General features: G+C 44.8%; 1 protein-coding gene across 4 annotated transcripts in view; it reads left to right on the forward strand.

Moving 5' to 3' along the window:
* Positions 1-19,590, forward strand: part of MYO6 (myosin VI) — a 184,881-nt gene that overhangs the window by 78,816 nt on the left and 86,475 nt on the right. For all 4 annotated transcript variants that reach the window (XM_019496841.2, XM_019496843.2, XM_019496844.2 and 1 more), the window contains exons 9-11: positions 3,069-3,233; positions 8,364-8,444; positions 15,761-15,941. In XM_019496841.2, the coding sequence (XP_019352386.1) occupies positions 3,069-3,233; positions 8,364-8,444; positions 15,761-15,941 (427 nt within the window). The remainder of the gene's footprint in view (positions 1-3,068; positions 3,234-8,363; positions 8,445-15,760; positions 15,942-19,590) is intronic.

Genomic DNA, 19,590 nt, shown 5'->3' on the forward strand with positions numbered 1-19,590 from the left:
TTCTTCACAGTTAGAGTGGCCAAAGTCTGGAATGGGCTCCCAAGGGAGGTGGTGCTGTCTCCTACCCTGGGGGTTTTCAAGAGGAGGTTAGATAGGCATCTAGCTGGGGTCATCTAAACCCAGCACTCTTTCCTGCCTACGCAGGGGGTCGGACTCCCCAATAGCTCCTGCCCTTATCTCCAAGATATTCCTTGAGCATCGGGGCTGCTGGATGTTGTTGTTCCCTTGGCTGCTGGCAGCAAACTGCTGCCCCAGCCCTGAGATCCAGGATCTTAAAATGACCACCCCATCAGGGCTGGCTTGCACCTGTCTGCTGCCTGCTCTCCTCCTTCAAGTGGCAGACACGAAAGGTGCTCAGCCACCCACCTTCCCCCTTCAAATGGTTCCTGGTGGAGGCTTTTCCCTGCTGCTCACAAAGCAGGCTCACTCAGAGTCTGCAACAACCCTTAAGTGGCAAGCATCCCGCTGGTGGTCTGCCACAGAGTGAGAACACACCTGGAAGGGCAGGCAGATGCAAATACTATTGAATGAGAAGAAATGCACACTCCATATAAATGTTGTAGAGCTGAGTGTACATGCCACTCATTTCTCATTCACATTGGGAACTTGATAATACAAATTCTCTCAGGCACTGTGAAGGACATGTTTCAGTAGGCAAGGTCATGCCACACATACTGTTATGACAAGAGGCTTCACAGTTTGGGATTTTTCTGGAACACCCTCAACCTGCACTACCTGTTTTCCAAGGGTACACAATGACTTTGCAAGCTGTTTCAGGGGTGAATTTTTGAAAATTAAGATTAATATTCTACAAATAGGATTACCACAACATTGACCTGTTCATGACTAAACACAGAATGCCCAAGTCTTTTTTCTCTGCGGTGGTCAGAGCCCAGACTTTTACAGCTGTGTTTCTTTTCCCCTGGGACTTGGGGTTACTCCTACACATGTCTAGCAGTCCATTTAACCAAAGGACCATCCCAACCGTATCCTGATGGCTGAAACTTGTCCAAGGCAATATTGGTGTTTCTTACTTACAGATGTTGTCAGTATTTAACATGGGTGAACAGAGATATAACTGAGGCATGGTGCCGTGCTGTAGCCTGTGCCCCAACCCCCATCTCTCATCTTTTATGTAGTTGACTGTCTTCATCTTGCAACTTGGACTTTGAATAGCTCATTGTTTTCACAAATTTTCAGAAGTTTATGTTCATATTAATAATGGGAGAAAGGACTCTACTGGAGCCACTTGTCTTGCTAAATGAAAAACAGTTTCAATTCAGTGGTTTTGATGACACACTGCTGCTCTTTAGGCATCACTTGAAGCATTTTAGATTATCTACTTCAGTTGAAAGAAATAGGGCTTTTGGTTATTTCCAGCAAGTTGCACTTGGGCAGCCATGTCAGCATTACAGTGTAAGAACACTATGCACTTCATATTTACAAGATAATTTTTTTTAAGGATCTGGTAAGAGGTTTTTCTCTGTTACAAGGGTTCTGGTTTCTTTACTGATTTTAAACCTGGTAATTTGTGACACTTATGGGGCTTTCTTTCTTACCAGTAGGTATTCGTCTGTCCCTTCTTATACTCATTTGCCAAACTGGCCTTTCTAATTGGTGTAATAAGAAGCAGAATAGGGGAACTCTTAAGATCTACCATGCATGCACTTTACAAAGTTGAGGTCTTCTTTAAGACCTCTATTCATCCATGTTATTTAATTTCCCTTATGTGCAAGGTAACTAGAAAAGACTATGACATTTCCATCCCTGAACTTCCTTGGCTGGAGGCAGGAGGACAAACAGGCTCTCTGGGGGGCGCTAGAACATGTCTCCCAGCCTGCTGGTCACTGCAGAGATCTGGGAGCCACAAGATTCCCCTAGTCACTCCTCCACCTCAGCCTCTGGGCTGCCTGAGCAAGGGATAGGTGGGGAAACCCACCCCTCTGGCCCAGCAATGGATCTTCAGATGGAAGCAGCCCAATGCATGGGAAGCCCAAACTGGGGGCTTTCCTCTGCCTGCCAGCAGTGGGGGCTGGAGCTATTTCCCCTCTCTCTGCACTGGCTGTGGGGTGGTGGCAGGGGCAGCCCGCACTGGGGCCTGGCTCTGCTTCCCAGAGCCTGGAGGTGGGAGCAGGGCTGAAGTCCCCCAGACACGCTTTCTTCCTCAGTGTCTGGGTTGGAGACTGATGGCTGGGGGACTCTAGCCCTGCTCCTGGCTCCCATCTCTGCTGGGGGGCAGAGACAAGCCCTTACCATCCCTCAGCAGAGCTGGAGACTGAGGAGGAAGGTGTGGCTAGGGGATTCTAGCCCTCATGCTGACTCCAGGCTCTGGGGGTAGAGCTAAGCCCTTTTGCCCTGCCCCAGCCCTCCCCTCCCTGCACTAGCCTGCATCCAGCTGGGAGTCTGTTGCTGGGCCAGAGGGGTGGGTTTTCCTGCCTAACCCTCTCCTCAGCCAGCCAGAGGAGTGGTAGTGCTCTGGGTATGGAGCAGAGGGGTAGGGCAGACCCTGTTCTGCTGGAGCAGACAGAACAGCCCAGGGCTGCCAAGCAGCCTGGGATGCTGGGGGACTGTGAGTTAACTTGAATGAGGAAGGGACCTGGGACAGAAGTTCCATAAACCAGTTTGATTAAAATCAGTTAAATCTGATATTGCATACAGCCAGGTTTACCTTAAACAAGGTTTGGCCATTTTGAAAGTGGTTTAAGTACACTGTACTTCTGTTCTGTTACAGGTTTAAAACTATTTCTAATCACTTAAATTAGTTGTGTAACTTCTGTCCCTAGCCACAGGGTTTATACAGAAGTCTTCTATTTGGCCGGGTTGGACACACCTGTTTTTGTGTGTGTGTGTGTGTGTAAATTATGCACGCATAACATATTTTGAAGAATAACTCTTCTAGTAGAGAGAAATAACTATTTACTTTAAATGTTTATGCAATGTAATGTTTTTATCTTTTCTTGGGTAGTGTCCATCCTTATGAACAGATACTAAAAAAGTCATGTTTCAGATGCTCTTGACCAGATCAAGCATGTATATTTTAAAATGAAATATTTTTTTCTTTCTCTTAGAATTCAGTTGTTGGTGGATTTGTATCACATTACCTTCTGGAGAAATCTAGGATCTGCGTGCAAGGCAAAGAAGAGAGGAATTACCATATTTTTTACAGGCTTTGTGCAGGTGCTCCAGAAGATATTAGACAAAAACTGTATTTAAGCTCCCCAGATAACTTTAGGGTGAGTGAGCACAATTTTTTTTTCCTCAAGAACTTGTATATTAACATATGCAATTTTTTTACACACCTTTTATTCTTAATTTGTATTTCTCTTTAAAAATGTATTGTGTTGTTAATATTATGCTTTTTTTGTTCAAATTCTAAAAATAGCTAGATCATTATAGAATATTTCCTTGATTGTGTATTAAAGCTCTCCACCACTATTTCCCATTGAAAGGTTTCTCATTTTTTAACTGCATGCTATTCATGTTGCAGAATTTGGGTTTTGCAAAACATGTTCCACATCTGACATTTAGCCTTTCTTTAATTCCCACTGTTTTCATATACTCCATTTCCCTGATTCACCTCCAACTTCTCTAACTAGAATGAATCAGTTCAGTGTCTACATCGTCCTACTCATCGCTGGTATGACATTTCCTGTGTCCTCCTTTTATCCTGTGTGCTCTTATCTCTTGTACCCATTCCTGCCATTGTTTTTAAACTTGCACCTATCCACTTAATTCTTCCTCTAACCCCTTATTCTTGGAACTCCACTCCATTGTTTCCATTTCCCCCTTTCAGTTTCTGACTTTGACAGAGACATGAAACCATTGGGCTGCAGAGGCAGTGTCAAACACTACCTCTTTAAAGAAGCCCTCCTCTCACGTTCCTCTACCTGGATCACACTGTCATGAAGGGGTTATGCATTTCTCCCATTGCTACTGTTGCCGCCTCCTTTCCTTTTCACTCTTTCTCTATGCCTCACAACTGTATAATCCCCTACTTCACCCTCATGTTGCTATATTCCCATCTCTACCCATTGTAGTTTTAACTAATCTCTGTCATTCTCCTCATATTATCCCATATTCACTTATAGTGACTTCAGCTTTTGAGTGGAGACCCATCTGACCCCTTCGTGTAACTTTCTCTTGCCCTCACCTCTCCAGCCTTGTCTCAAAACTTTAGCCTCTCTCATATCATAGAGAGACTACATGATATGAACCTCTCTCATGTAATCTCTAGCCTACATTTCAAGCTCAGCATGTCTAAAACAGAACTCTGGCCCTCTTTCTCTCCCCCAGTTTGTCCCACATCTCCTCTTTTGAGGCCTGTGGACAGTACTGTTAAAGGCTTGAGAAATGGACAAGATAATATAATACTCATCTTGAACTTGGACTTCTCTCTAGTCCTCATATCAAGATTCTGTCCAACTCATGTGCATTCTTTTTATGTAACATCTCTTATCTGTGTAGATGTATATAAAGGGCTCCTTTTCCTCTGGACTCAGTTAAGTACTTCAGAAAATCCCAAATTAGAGTCCAGTCTTGAAGCTTTTATTGATGCATGAAGTCCAATGGATTTGCACATTTGCAAGTTAAGATCCCAAACTAGGGACAGTCCTATTAATAATGAAGCAGATACTGTGAACTGGGCAATAAATTTATATTTGATGAATAGATTGCTAACTAGTGTCCTGCAAACTCAAACATTGACAACGTTATAGCTAATCTGTTTTATGCACAGAGAACCCAAAACTGAATTTTTCATTATAAAGCTTAACATTATCATTTTGCCCTAAGCTTTAATATGTGTAATCACTGAAATTTTTGATTTTTATAATGAAAACCATTACGTTTAAATTCATACTCTCCTGTATAGTAAATTACAGGCTGACAAAATGAATACACTTCTGCTCAACACCTATCCACAACTTTTCCCCCAGTAGGTCAGTTTTTTATTTTGGAATCAAACCCTTTGGCATTCTAGAACAGGGTGATCCAGTTGGCAGCCTGCGGTCTGCATGCAGCCCATAAGAAGTTAATTTGCAGCCCTCAGACTCCTGCCTGACCACTGCTCCCCTCTTCCCATATCTGCAGCTTCAGCAGCAGCTAGAGTCTCTGCATTCCCCTTCTCTCTTGCCTCCAGCTTCCTTTGCCTGCTCCCATCCCGGAGTAGAACAGGGCAGGGCAGCACAACTACAGGAGCTGAGCGTGAGCCTGGAGTTGTCTGGTAGAGTGGTGGGGGATGGCACAGTGAAGTAGTGGAGGAAATTCCCCATGGGACCCATGGCCTGCCCTGGTGCAGCCTGTGGGTGTGTGGCCCACAGGATGTTTGGCCCCCAGCCCTTTAGGCTAGGTACAGATGTTACACTTACCATGCATTCGGCATGTAGAAAGGGCTTTATAGCTGTAATGGAACAGGCATTCACAGCACACAAAGCACCTTAAAAATGGTGGATTCCACTCTAAGTTAACCCTGGATGGATTTGGTATCAGACTAAAGCACTTTATCAAGCACCTGTACCGCATCTCATCCCAAGTCAATGTAGGTAGCATTCTCCCGGCATCGCAAGAGCTCCTCACTGGGTAGCCTGCTAACCTCGACCAGTGCTCATCTCTTCCAAGTGAGAACCAGCCCAGCCCTGCCCCACCCCAGGCTGAAACGGAGAGGAGACAGACAGCCACCCTACCCAGCAATGGAGGGTGGGGGGAAGCATGTGGCACAAGGGCTCTCTTGCTGTCCCCTCCCCTCCCCCCCCCCTCCCCCAGCTGCTACTGACAGTTGCCAGCTTGGGGGGTGGGGGAGGGGCAGGCTTGGGAGAGTAACCCCTCTGACAGCCTCCTGGGAGGTGTATGGGAGTGCCCCCACCTGCTGGCCTGGGTCATTGTGGGCAGGCTCTAAGTCTCCCCCCCACCAAACAGTGATTGTCTATTCTGTTTGCTCCTACTTGAACTGATAGCACTTTAAAGCATGATAGTTAGAGTGCTTCCACCAGGAGCTTTTTAAACATCTGTATTAGTCTTGGAAGTTAGACAACCTTACTCTAGTGCATAGCATTGCATTTCTGTACTTAAAAGAGATGGTACTCTATATATTTTTTCTTTGTTTGTTTATAATAGTTCCCAATATTGTTTTAAACCTCAAAACATAAAATAATGTGTTTATCAATTCATAAATATTATTTTTTTATCAGATAGAACTATGTAGAATTTACCAGTTGTTATGAGAGTCAAAGATACTTAAAACATATTTAATTTATAAAATTTAAAGAAATATTGGAATGTTAAAAAAGATTGCTGTTTAATTAACAGGGTATGTTAATCATTATCTGAATATTTGAAAGAGATGGTTTAAGTGTATGCCCTTTATAATATACCATGAGAGAGCATGGGGCCAAGAGCCAGAAACTGAGTGCATCTTGTTCCTATCTGTGACACTGCAGTACTTGGCACTACATAGCACTCGGCAAGCATTGCATTGCACCACGATTTACAAAATTGTGCAAGGTAGGCAAATGCTACTATGGCAACTTTAGATGGGGAACTAGGGCACAGACACTTTGTAATATGCTCATGTCTCACTAAGTCCTATGTAAGAACTGCATATAGATATCTTAACCCAACCACTGTGGCACTGCCTTAAGCTACCTTACAAGACAGACCATGTACTTCCTTAAAATTCATTATTCACTCAACTACTCCAGACATTGCTGCCAGATTTGGTACAAAGTTATGGCCTATCTCCTCTCACACATGCTGCTTGGGGAGCAGCATGTGTGAGAAATGAGTAGCTCTTTAATCTGTGAGAAACATCACCCATGGGATTCTCTAAAATTTGGCAGCTGTGTGGTTTTTGTTTGTTTTCTTTTGCAGCATTGAGGATAATACTTGCCAAATTCCAAAATAGTGCTGTCAGGCTGAATTATGTAGATTTTACATCACTTAGACAATATAAAGTGTTACCAAGTTATTTACTCCACTGAGCTTCAGGGAATATTAGAGGTCTGTATTACAAATGGGAGAGCAAATGCACATCTCTGATGCCTAGGTTAACTCTTTCATGCAGTCCCAAGCCTAGTTTAAGAAAGCCAAGGGAAAAAAAAGAAATGTAACTTAAAGTGAGGTTATGGCTTGATAGAAAAAAAGGAGTGGGGCTTGTTGGAATTTACTACTTGTAGAAATGTATTTTTGCCCTTTATTTGGAGCTTCATTTCCCTCATTTTATGTAGAGTGGATTATTGAGAGAGCATCAGTTACAATGTTGTAGTTAAAATTGTATTCAAAGGCGAGTATATTTAATGACATAAAGGCATTTTTATACGTGTGTGCCGCAGTGCAGGCACTTTTAGAAGTGCCCGGTGCTGCGGCACATGCGTTTGTATAAATGGCGAAACGCACATCAGTGCTGAGAAAATAGCATGCTTTTGAACTAAAACACATTGAAGGTTTTTAGTTCAAAAGCGCACTGCCACCATTTTTTCAGCACTGGCATGCATTTTGCCATTTATACAACCGCGTTTGATGTAGCGCTGGCGTTAGCTCACATGTAGAACAGACTCAAGTCTGATCCAAGATGCCGGATCTCTGGAGCATCGGAGCAGACAACGTATGTGTATAAATGCCTAAATTGTTTATTTAGCCTTTGTTTTGAAGAAGCATCACTTTGTTTTGTCATAGAGATAACTTGAAGAGATTTCTGACATATTTTAAGGTTTTTTGTTTGTTTGTTTTTTTAAGAGATGGCTGCTTACAAACAAATTATTTGAGAACAGATTAGTAGTCACTTGGTGTATTTTATAGGTTTTTAATATTGGACAACATACTTTGGCACTGAAAAGTTAAATACTGTCTAACATATGCTTTTCCTATAAAGTAGCAATGTTTACCTTTGCCATGTAGTTTTATAAAGATTTCCTTAAAGCTTAATAGATTCCTTTATTTTTTTCCTGATGCTTGGTATTAAATGCTGCAGTTAATAATGTGATTATAACATATTTTCTTGTCATAAAGATGTTCTTTATAAAGCTGTGCATCTGACCTAATGTTCCAGTTAATGGATCAGTGCCTTCGCGTTTCAGTGACAAAAAGCTATATCTGCTAGAGCTAACAGATTCAATAAGAAGTTTCCGCTCCTAGCTCTTTGATTCCATGAGTATAAATAACATGCAGTTGTGAAGGAAGCAATAATGAATACTTTATGAAATCTGATAGGGGTCATGAGTCTGTCATGCTACAAGGAGATGTAAAGTGCATCTGGGAAAATACAATTTGCTAAAATGAGACCGTATGCTAAATATTAAATGTTTTCTCCTTGCTTTTTCACCTTTACCTATAATATGACACACTTTTTTAATTTTATTTTATTATGATAGTATTTAAATCGTGGCTGCACCAGATATTTTGCTACCAAAGAAACAGACAAGCAAATTTTGCAAAATCGCAAAAGTCCTGAGGTATAGTATATATTTTACATTTTTGCTATTTCAGATTGTCTAATACAGATTAGCTATAAAAAATATAGATCATATTTATATTGAGTGAATGATGCATTAATTTTATACCTCTTAGTTTGTTGGTTTAAAGGTAAAATGCCAAGATTTAGAGCTCTAGTTTTGGAGAGCAAATAGTACTATCTGATCAAGTTCAATACATTATTCTTTTAAAAAAAATTAAATCTTTCCCGTAACTTGTGGATCAAACTAGTTTATGGTACTTCTGTCCCAGACTTCCTCCCAGTTCAAGTCAACTCATAATCCCCCAGCATCCCTGGATGCTTTGTAACCCTGGGCTGTGCAGTCTGCTCTAGTGGAGCAAGGTTGACCCAGTCCCTCTACTCCCTGGCCACACTACTATCACCACTTTGGCTGGCTGAGAAGTGTGTGTGTGTGTGTGTGGGGGGGGGGGGGAGGGGGGAGGCTTTGGACCCCAGCTGGGGTCTGCCTGGTAGGGGAGGGGGAGCAACCCTGCTCCCAGGCTTTTTTCCTACTCCCTGCTCAAGCAGGGGTTGTGGCCAGGCTCTGTCCCAGGCCAACACAGAGGCAGAAGTGGGGAGGGAGAATTTAAATCCCCTCCCTGGCCTGCAGGGGACCCTAGTCGGGGTCTGCCTGGCTGTGGGGAGGCAACCCCTCTTAGGCTTTTTGCTGCTTGAGTAAAGAGCGAGGGGTGTGACCAGACCCCAGGCTGGCCCCGCAGGCTGAGGTGTGGGGGGAGGGCGTTAAACCCCCTACCTGATCCATACCAGACCCCAGCTGGGGTCTGCCTGGCCTGGCAGTTCTGCTCAGGTTTAACTCCTCCACCCCCTTCTCTGCCTCAGCATATTGGCCTTAGGCTGAGGCCAGGCAATGCCTCCCCCTCAGCCCCCCCTCCCCCACACACACACACATACTCTCTACTTGAGCAGAGAGTGGGGAAAAGCCTGGGAGGGATTGCCTGCCCAGGACCAGGCAGACCCCAGCTGGCATCTGGTGTAGGGCAGTGAGGGGCTTTAAGCCCCCTGCTCCCTCTCTGCCTCAGCCTATTGGAGTGGTCTGGGGCCTGGCCACACCCCTCTCTTGAGTGGGGAGTGAGGAAGAGCCTGGCAGGAGCTGCTCCCCATGGCCAGTCAGACCCTGGCTGGGGTCCTGTGCTGGCCAGGGAGGGGCTTTAAAACCCTCTTTCCCACCACATCAGTGTGCCAGCCTGGGCCAGGGCCTGGCCATGCCGTCCACTTGACCGGGGATTGGGAGATAAGCCTAATAGGGGCTACTCCCCTCCTCCACCCCCATGACAGTGGGGGCCAGGAGGGGTTTACCCCTCCCCATCATAATGAGCTGGCTGGGGCCTGGCCCCCTCCACTCGAGCAGGGAGGGGAGGAAAAGCATCAGAGGGCCTCTCTCTCAGCTTCCGTCCCTTCCTTTTGACAGTGGCCGGCAGGCTGGGAAGTGTGCACTAGCACCCCGTGGCTGCATTTCTGGTGTCCATAAGAGAATGTCTGTTCACTTGCTTGTTGGTTCAATCTATGCAGTTCAGACTCACCTGCAAAGGATTGAGTCTATTTCGCCTAAAGCTTTTTGACTGTCTGTATTAGGCTTATAGGTTGTTGGACAACACTTTGCATTGCTTTTGCTGATGTTTATTTATGGAACATTTGTCTAGGAAATTGTTTCTGAATTACAGTATAATTTGTTTTATTGACTTTCTCTTGACTGTGTGTATGACACACAAAGCTTTACCTGTACCTAGCATTACCGATCATAAATAACTGATGGTAACTATCTTAGTTAAACCCACTTAATCAATTAGCATTAAAACTGAAACTTTGACTAACAATAATTGCATTCAGCAACCATTTTCTTATTATTGCGTAGTAAATATTTTTTTTAACTATCTGGCTTCATATTTTGCTAAATGGATTTTATTTTAATATGTCCTTTCTCAAGAGCAAATTGGATTTTTTCTGTTTGTCTGTTGTGCAGTTGTTAAAAGCTGTAAAAATGTACTTTTTATTCAAAGTAGTAATTTCACTGGATTGGGCTTTTTGATATACTGAACTCTTGAAATTTAAAAATATGAGATCATGAGGAAGCCCTAAAGCTCCACCATCAATTTTTTTATTTACGATTCTATTTTTGTTTCTTAGTGCTAAGAACTATTTTCATAATGGAGTATTATATGTGGAAGATTTCACGCTGTCTTTGCTCCCATCCCTCACCCAAATGCTTATTTTTAATCTATTATTTAAACTGTTGATTTTGAAAGCTTATCTATGTGGGGACATTCAAGAAAATATAACACACTTTAAATCGCACTTTTAATTATTTAATTAAAATGCAGTTTTCTCCTGTATACATACTTTCATTCAGAATTAAGGTGACCTAAAATCATATAGCTAAATTAATTTCCAAAGTAACTTAAACTAATGTAGACCAAAATAAAGATACTGTAACTTTAAATGCATTTAAATTAATGCAGTTTAACTAATCAACTTTAAAGTTAATTTGAATTAATTTTCTTTGGTATCCTTTTGTAGGTAAGCCCTAATAAGCTAATCTCAATAATCACCTGAGGCAACTATAAGGCTAGCGTGGTAAGGCTAGTGGTATGGGTTGAAAGCCCATATCCTTTGTTTTCATTAGGGCTGTGCAAAGCTTTGGTCACTGATTCAATTCCACAGAGTTTCGGCCCGATTCGGCGGCCGATTCTCTGAATCCATATTGAATCAGGAGACCCTTTAATCTCTCCGAATTGAACTGGAATCCTCTGAATCAATTTGGAGAGATTTGGAAAGATTCGATGATTCAGACATAGATATAGCTTTAAATATTTTTTTCTACATACTTCAAGGTACCAGATGGCTTGTGAATGCTGAGATGCTGGGGTGGATGGAGTATCCCACAGAAGCGTGGGGGCATCCCCAGTGTGCTCGGCAGTGGACCAGAAGCACTTCCGGGTGCCTCCTGGGTCCCCCCACAGCCAATCGCAGAACTGGGGGAAGCGCGGGCGAGTCCCCCATGCACTTGGCAGTGGAGCAGAAGTATTTCCAGACCATTTCCAGGTTCGCTGCCGAGCATGTGGTGGGGAGGCACCCTGCGCTCCTGTGGGACTCTCCATCTGCCCCACCATCGCAGTGCTCACGAGACATGCCTGGTACCTCGAGGTATGTAGAAAAAACATTTAAAGCTGTCAGCCGAATCAAATTGGGACAGTGATCTGAATCAACAAATCAAAGCATTGTCCCTGATTCAGGCCAAATCTGAATTGAATACAGCCCACCCCTAGTTTTCATGCCATATCTCACCACACCTGTACCCAGGGGCAGATCCAGAGTGGGTTTAGTGGCATGGTCAGCCTCAATTTTGGTTCATGCTGTGGGAACAGCAGCTGAGGACTTTTAAGTCCTCAAAGCAGGTAAGAATCTCCCCTTCCCTTCCATTCTTAGTGGCATCTTCCCTCTGCTTCCCTCCCACACGTGCCTGTGACTGTCTCCTCTCCTGACTGACGTGGGTGGAAGAGGAGCTTCAGAGCCACTCCTGCCCCACTTGACCTGGGTTGTGCTGGGAGCCATACTCAGCCAGGGACAGTAGTGGCAGAGGTGGCAACAAGCAGGTCCCAGTGAGCTGGCCTCATCTGAGCTGGGGGAGAGGAGGGAAGGTTCACTGAGCACAGAGGGGAAGGGAAGAGGTGTTAACTGCCAAGTTGGGGATGGGAATGGGATTCTTACCTGATCCATGGCTTCTGTTGCTTCTGAGACATGGTCTGCCCACCCTGGTGGGGGTGAGGGAAGCTGGGAGACCACTGCCTTTGTGGGTCTGGTCACTACTCCCACCTCCCCTTTATCCTGGATCTGCCATACCAGTACCCAAAGTCATTTCAGAGTACACAATAACAAGTTAATTAAATATGTGTGGAGGGGGGAGGGGAGTAAGGTAAATGTTGCTGATTTATTGCCACCAAGATACAAATCATACCAGTGAAATTCTGAAATGGGAGATGATTATCTCAGTGAATAAAATTTGTTAAAATCACTGAGTCCTGTTGGACAATTTAAATGCTTTGATCTAAGAGGCTATAAGTCTTAGATTTTACAACTGTCCCATTGGTGGCCCACAGCCCACAAAGGGTTAATTTGTAATCCTAGGGCATGTCTACACATGCATTTAGTTGTGCCTAAATTTAATTCGCGCTCACTTAATGTGCATTAAGGTGACTTAGGCTCGTGTTTACATGTGCACACGTTAAAGCACATTAATGCCGTGTGCGCGTACTGATGTGGGACAAAAGTTAGTCCCAAGTCAGTCCACACATAGTGTTAATGCATCTTAATGCCTCTACACATGCATTAATGCCCTTTTGCAAGTATCAGATTTAGGTGCAAATCGCCTATAATTTCCATTTTAAAGTGCATTAAGGGCATGCATATGTAGATGCATGCCTGTAATACATCTTAAATTGGCCTAAAGCGCCTTAAATTGGCATGTGTAGATGTGCCCCTAGATTTCTACTTGGCTGTTGGAACAAGAGAGCCCATGGCACAGGGTGAGGCCTAGGTTCCTGCATATGTGGTATAGTGGGTAAGAGGAGGGGATATAGCACAGCACCCATATGACATGAGGCTTGGGGTCCCCCTGGCTTGTGCTGGTGTGGCCTGGATGGCATGTGGCCTCCACTGGTACAGCCTGTATAGAGTTTGCCCCTTTGCTACTTAGAAGCTGGATGGCCCTGGTCTGCCTTCTTTATGGCTGTGCAGTCCATATAGGTGCAATGTATGTAGCTGCAAAATGCACTTAATGTGCTTTAGCCAAAACTATGCAGGTCAATTTTTTCAGGTGTATTTAGGTGATATAAGAAACGTATATGTTACTTGGAAACTTTTTGTGTGCGTTCTTGCTCTCTGTTTTTCTCAAAGCTTTTTTGAAACACATTCCTATCTGAAACAGAATGGACAGAAAAGAAGAGTAAATTTGGGAAATGCTTATGGACTGCTAAGTATTGGAACAAATGAGATATGGTATATACCACTGTCTTGTTTGAAGAATTGTATTTCTTTTGGAATTTGAGGGCAAACTATTAATTGTGGAGTAATAGTAAAATGGAAATTTTTGTATTCTACTAGTTGATCTATGTGTACACAACATAATGCAGTGCTGAGCAGAGATACTTGATTTATGGAACACTGTAGGTTTAAGTCTGGCATTTGCCTGTGCTCAGCAAACAAACAAACTGTCTATCTAAACTATCCAGTTCTTTTTAGACAGGTAGCAGTCTTTGCTGTGTCACCTACGAAAGCTTACTTATATTGTGTATTTTAATGGAAGAAGCTATAAAGTGAATTAATGTTTAAATTATTTTTGTCTTTTACTTATCAGGAAGATGAGGTGATCATTTTGCATAATTAGAATAGTTTAATTTCTTGATGTGTCGAAATCCTGTGTGAAGTAAATTTTAAGATGCATGTCCTGTTTTGAGATGAGAATGGTGTTTGCTTATGTGACACTTAACTGAGCTTTTTTTAAAGTGAATGATGAATTATTTTTAACCTAAACCGTTTTTAAGTGCAGTTGTGTAAGATTAAAAATATCGCTTATTGCATGTTTAGTTTTATTCTTTTGGCTGCATGTGGTGGTTGTCTTTCTCTCCTTTAAGAATATAGTTAAGTGTAGAGGTGCACCGATACATTGGTCCAATATCAGATTGGCTCTGATATAAAGCAAATTTATGATATCGGAAATTGCTCATATTTGACTGATAAATGGCCTGTGCATGAGCACAGCTGCAGCACAGCACAGGTGGTGAGGAGCACAGCCTGGCAGCTTGAAGAGCTGCCTCCAAGCTGGTACGTCTGGTGTGGTGGGAGGGAAGGGGCATGGGGGGACAGATCAAGGTCCCCATGTTGAGGAAGGGTGTGGGGCTGGGACTTGCCCAAGCGGCACCCAGCCAGGGCAGGGCAGGTGCAGCATGGACCCATGGCTCGTCTGTGGGGTGCGGGGAGGGAGGGGGTGGCTCCTGCTGCTGCATGCCACTTGGCTGGGAGCTGCTCGTCTGGTGGTTCCAGCTCATATGGCACTTACCTGCTCTTCAGGTGGCTTCTGCCACTGCTCCCACCTCTTGCCTGTGGGGGGGGGGGGGGGGGGGCGTGTGCCCCTGGGTCTGCGTGGGGCGGGCTAGGATCAGGGCTGTGGCAAGCTCTTCTCAGCAGGGTTGTGACTGCACTGGGAAGGGGCTATGGTGAATTTGTGGCTGCAGCCCCACCTTAACCCCTTCTCAGCTCAGCCCCTCCCTACCAGGAAGAGCTTGGCATAGCCCTGGCCCACCTTGCACAGATCCGGGGGTATAAGGCCCCCCTGCCCTCCTGGATGAGTGGTGGGAGCCACCGGATGAGCAGGCGAGCACCAGATGAGCTGCCCTTCCCTCCCCATGTCCCCTGGACGAGCTGCCCACAGCTCCGTGCCATACCTGCCCCACCCCAGCTGGGCAGCGCTTACCTCAGCCCCACACCCTCTGTCACCATGGGGGCCTTGATCTGCCTCCCCCCCATTCCCCTTCCCTTCCTTCCCCCCTCCTCTTCCACTACTCCCGACTTACCAGCTGGAGGCAGTTCTCCACGCTGCTGAGCTGGGTATCAGAAATTGGATCATTATTGGCCAATATGCCTCCTTAAAAATCGGCTATCAGTATCAGCCACAAAAATCTCTATCGGTTCACCCCTAGTTAAGTGGCTTCTTAGTGTATTGAACTTAATCTAGGGAACTAGGAAAATAATAATTTAATTATAAAATAATTTTTAGTGGGTGCATATAACTCAGAACACTGCAAACAGAGGTTTCCATGATCAGTAGCAAGTGCAAACACAGACATGTCTGTAAAAGTGACTTCTCAGACTCCCATCTTTTCCAAATTTGGCATTGCCCTGTAACATCATCACCTTCCATCTGTCAGTTCTACTCATAGACATTATCTTGAGCAGCTTCTCTTTTCATTGTCAAGAGAGTAGAATAGGTCCTCATAGACATGCTGAAAGTTCCAGCATTATTGTGGAATGCTTATCTCTCTTTTCTTGGATGTCAGACACGCTCACTTCTTGTTATGGTATCCTCTGAATCTCTCTCTCATGACTTTGACATGAATACAACAATATTTATAAGCATGTTTAAAAATTAGTATCAATATTATGTAAATATGTTTTTTTTTCTTTTTGCATGTTTTTATGCTGTTTCATTTAAGAAAGAAATATTTATCTCAGTATACTTTGTTTCATTTAATTCAGCTGTTGGCTTATCTCATTGTTTTATAGTACCTTAAAGCAGGTTCTCTGAAGGATCCTCTGCTAGATGACCATGGGGACTTCAACAGAATGTGTACAGCAATGAGAAAGATTGGTTTAGACGATGAAGAAAAGCTTGATCTTTTCCGAGTAGTGGCTGGTGTTCTTCACCTGGGAAATATTGATTTTGAGGAAGCTGGGAGCACTTCAGGTCAGACAAAATTTCAGTTATTATAATGTACAAAAATAAGGTAGCTGTTTTCTGACTAAATGACTGAATCATGATGAATTCTTTGCATGTCAGCAGCAGAGTGCATTCAACAGCAAAATGCTGGTCTGCACAACTCCATAGTTAAGCTCCCATTTATAAGCTTCATCTCCCTTTTTAAAAGCTGACCTGCTACTTAAACTTACTCCAAAAATAAGCAGATCCCCTGAAATTGGAAACAGATTCCTTAGAAAGCAAGATGCAAGTCAGATAAAAGAATTTAATAGATCTTTCTGGAATATTTGGCCAACATTCAGTTTTTTTAAAGAAAAATTCTCAGCTTAATTTTTAGAACATGCCGCTAAAATAACTTGGACTAGAAAATTCACCTGTGCATTGTGTTTGTTTGACCATAGAGATATATCTTCCTTTAGTATTTTTGGGAGGAGGAAATGTTGAGCCCCAGCTCAAGTCTTGGATCGTGCCCGGTATGCAAAGGCCAATAAAGATACCAGGGGTGAAAGTACAAAGAAGGTTTATTGCTAGCAATAAAAGGTGCGAGCGGAATAATTTCATGTAACAAGCGCACTAGATTACTATTTCTAAGCATCTTTTATACAGGAGTTTTTGAACCTCCATAAGCATCCTTGTTTGCTGATTGGTTATAAAGGAGTGACACAAGGAGTTCTTTACTGAGCATGTCTCTATACCTGTGTTTTAGCCATATATCTCATTTACATACATGTATGTTTCATTAGCATACTTTTTCCCCACCTAGGGGCATGATTTTTAGTATTTTAATGAGCCCTATAACCCAGTACTCTGTTTCTTATTTTGTTTTCAAGCCTCCTTTATCTAAGACTGTCTCCTCCTTATCATTGCAGATGGGCATTCGTCACATAACATTCTCTTCTGCTTCGTCTTTGCATAGTGGTTTCTAGGTCACTCCTTACAGAAAGAAAGTGGTGTATTAATGAAATAGGTACCATATTTACCCGAATATAAGATGATCCCGTGGGTAAGATAACCCCACAATAATTAGATTTTATACATGAAAAATTATAAATTCCTTATAATTTTCCATTTATGGTATTTAATTTTTGGAAGATCTTCTTAAATTCATCCCCCCCACTACTACAGCTGGTGGGGGCAGAGAAGATGATGGGGAGCATAATAGGGCAGGCAGTGGGGGGACATGTAGTAGGGCAGGCATTGGGGCGTGATGGGGGACAGGTAGTAGGGCCATGTGGTAGGGCAGGTGGTGGGTGTGGCAGGATGCTTAGGGTGCCTGCTACTATAAGAGATCAGGCAGCCTGTGAAGGTGATGAGGACTTTGCCTCTTGCAGATAAGGCCAAGGCTAATTGTGGAGTCATCTGACCCAGGATGAGTGGGGCTTAGAGCAGATATAAGCCCAGGCCTGAGCAGAGCTGACAGTAATATCTTGGAGGCTTCTGAGAGAACATGGCCTCAGTGGGATGGCTGCAGCTCCAAAAGGTCAGCATGGAGAAAAATATCTAAAGCAGTCTGGAGGTTTGGGAAGGAACTATGGGGTGAAGGAGACTCCTGGGGACTCAGTGTTGGGTCCAGAGCTCCTAGAGAGGGGCCAAGTGTATGGGACCTGGTGAGGGGTCCAGGTGAACCCAGAGATTGAGGGTGCAGGCAAGTGACCTATTGAGGGGTCCAGGTAAGCCCAGAGAGAGTGTTTGTGACCTATTGAGGGGCCCGGAGGAGAGACTGAGCTGGGGCCATAGGGTTCCAGAGGTCTGTAGCCCAGGGCAGGAAGCCTGCAGCTCAGGAGGGCCTGTGACATCAGAAGGGAGCCCAGGAGAAGCCAGAATAGTTGAGCAGGGTGGCTTAGAAATTGGTCTTGGGTAAGACCTGAAAATGCACCCTACTGGGGCTGGTCAGCATGGTGGAGCTACCTGTGCCTCTGGGGAAATGCCACGCATTGCCACCCCAAGGAAAGGAGCTTATAGGGTGCCTGAAAGCCTCAGCTCCTGCTACCTTGTGTGTCATCCATAGAGGGAGAAGGCTGAGGGACCACACCCTAGCAGAAAAGGAAGGGAGAGAGTGGGACCAGAAGGGTCCAGAGGCTGAGAGAATAGCCAGGAAGAAGTAAGACCAGGGGTCTGAGGACCCAGAGAAGGGACTGCGTGAGACACTGTGGGTTCTGGCAGCCCAGCAAAGTGGCTGAGAGAGACTGAGTGGTCTGAAGGCCCAGGGAAGGGCTGAATGTGTAAACGGAGGATAACATCTGCAAGGCTTAGGGCATGGTGTGGGGACAGAACGGAGCTATGCATTTAGCCTGTAAGGGACAGACCACAAACACCTGGTGGTCATTAAGATTAGACCAGGGGAGCCTCATGTATTTTAATGGCATTTAACATCAAGACATGGTGGTTGAAGAAGTGGGCTGACTGCCCATGGAATATGGTACAAGAATTTTTTGGCCTCCAGGGTCTGGATAGCCACCCTTAGAGATGGTTCCCTGTGACAGTGGGGACAGGCAGTAGAGGAGCATGTGGCAGGGAAGGCAGTGGGGGGCAGTAATGGGGTAAGCAGTGGAGGGAGCAATGGGGAAAGGCAGTAAGGGGGCAGGTGGTAGGGGGCAAGCAGTGTTGAGGCAGTGGGGCAGGCAGAGGGAGAGGCAGGTGGCTTGCCAGCCCTCCCCTCACTTACCTCCCCCATTGTCTCTGCCCCCCCTTCTGCATCCTCGGGGGGGGGGGCGGGGATTTTCCTATTCTGTCCCCTCTCTTCGCCCCTCCACATTGCTTCTCCCCCTGTAGCCTCCAATTCTCCACTCCTCCTTCCACCCATCTCTTCCCCACCCCCCCTCCGCTCTCCCACCCCCCCCTTTACTTTTGCTGCCTGCAGCCTGAGGCACTGAGAATGGCTCCAGCCTGGCTCCGTAGTAGTGGCATGAAGCTGGCACTGCTGCTACAGGGCCAGGCTGGAGTACGTGCTCTGTGCTCTGAGAGTGGAGCCTGCCAGCATGGAAAAAAGGTAAGGAGGAGTGCAGCAAAAGCTAGGGAGAGAGGAGAGAAGCAACAATGGGGGAGATACTGCAGGTGGTGGGGAGGGAGTTGTTGGGGTGTGTAGAAGCAGCCAGGGGCAGGCAGCAGTTGTGGCTCTAGCCCCAACCCTTTTGTTCATGCTGGAGCCACAGCAACTGCCACCACCTTGTATTTGATTGTCAGGTGAGGCACTTTTTCCCACTGTGCTCATAGATTCATAGATTGTTAGGGGCTGGAAAGGACCTCACAAGATCATTGGGTCCAGCCCCCTGCACTAGGCAGGAAAGACAGTTGGGGTCAGGTGACCCCAGCCAGGTGACCGTCCAGTCTCCTCTTAAAATGGGGTGGGGGGGAAGCCTCATCTTCTAATTAAGTAAATATGGCAATGAAGCAGTATTATAATAAAAGAAACCTCATGTGTGACACGTTAGAAGGAAGGTGGCTGTTGACTACCTTTAGGGCAGCAGATAAATGCAAAATATAAGGAGGCTTCAAGAAGTGAAATTAAAATGGCATTGGGGAAATGGGATCATGCTGTGCTATTCGTCAGTGGTGGTAAGTTAGGAATTTTGCTACCCATTTATATATTTAAATCACTTTTGCCACTCTTCTTGGACTGAACTGAAGACAACCACAG

This window comes from Alligator mississippiensis, chromosome 1 (genome assembly GCF_030867095.1).
Source record: "Alligator mississippiensis isolate rAllMis1 chromosome 1, rAllMis1, whole genome shotgun sequence".
Taxonomy (NCBI): Eukaryota; Metazoa; Chordata; order Crocodylia; family Alligatoridae; genus Alligator; species Alligator mississippiensis.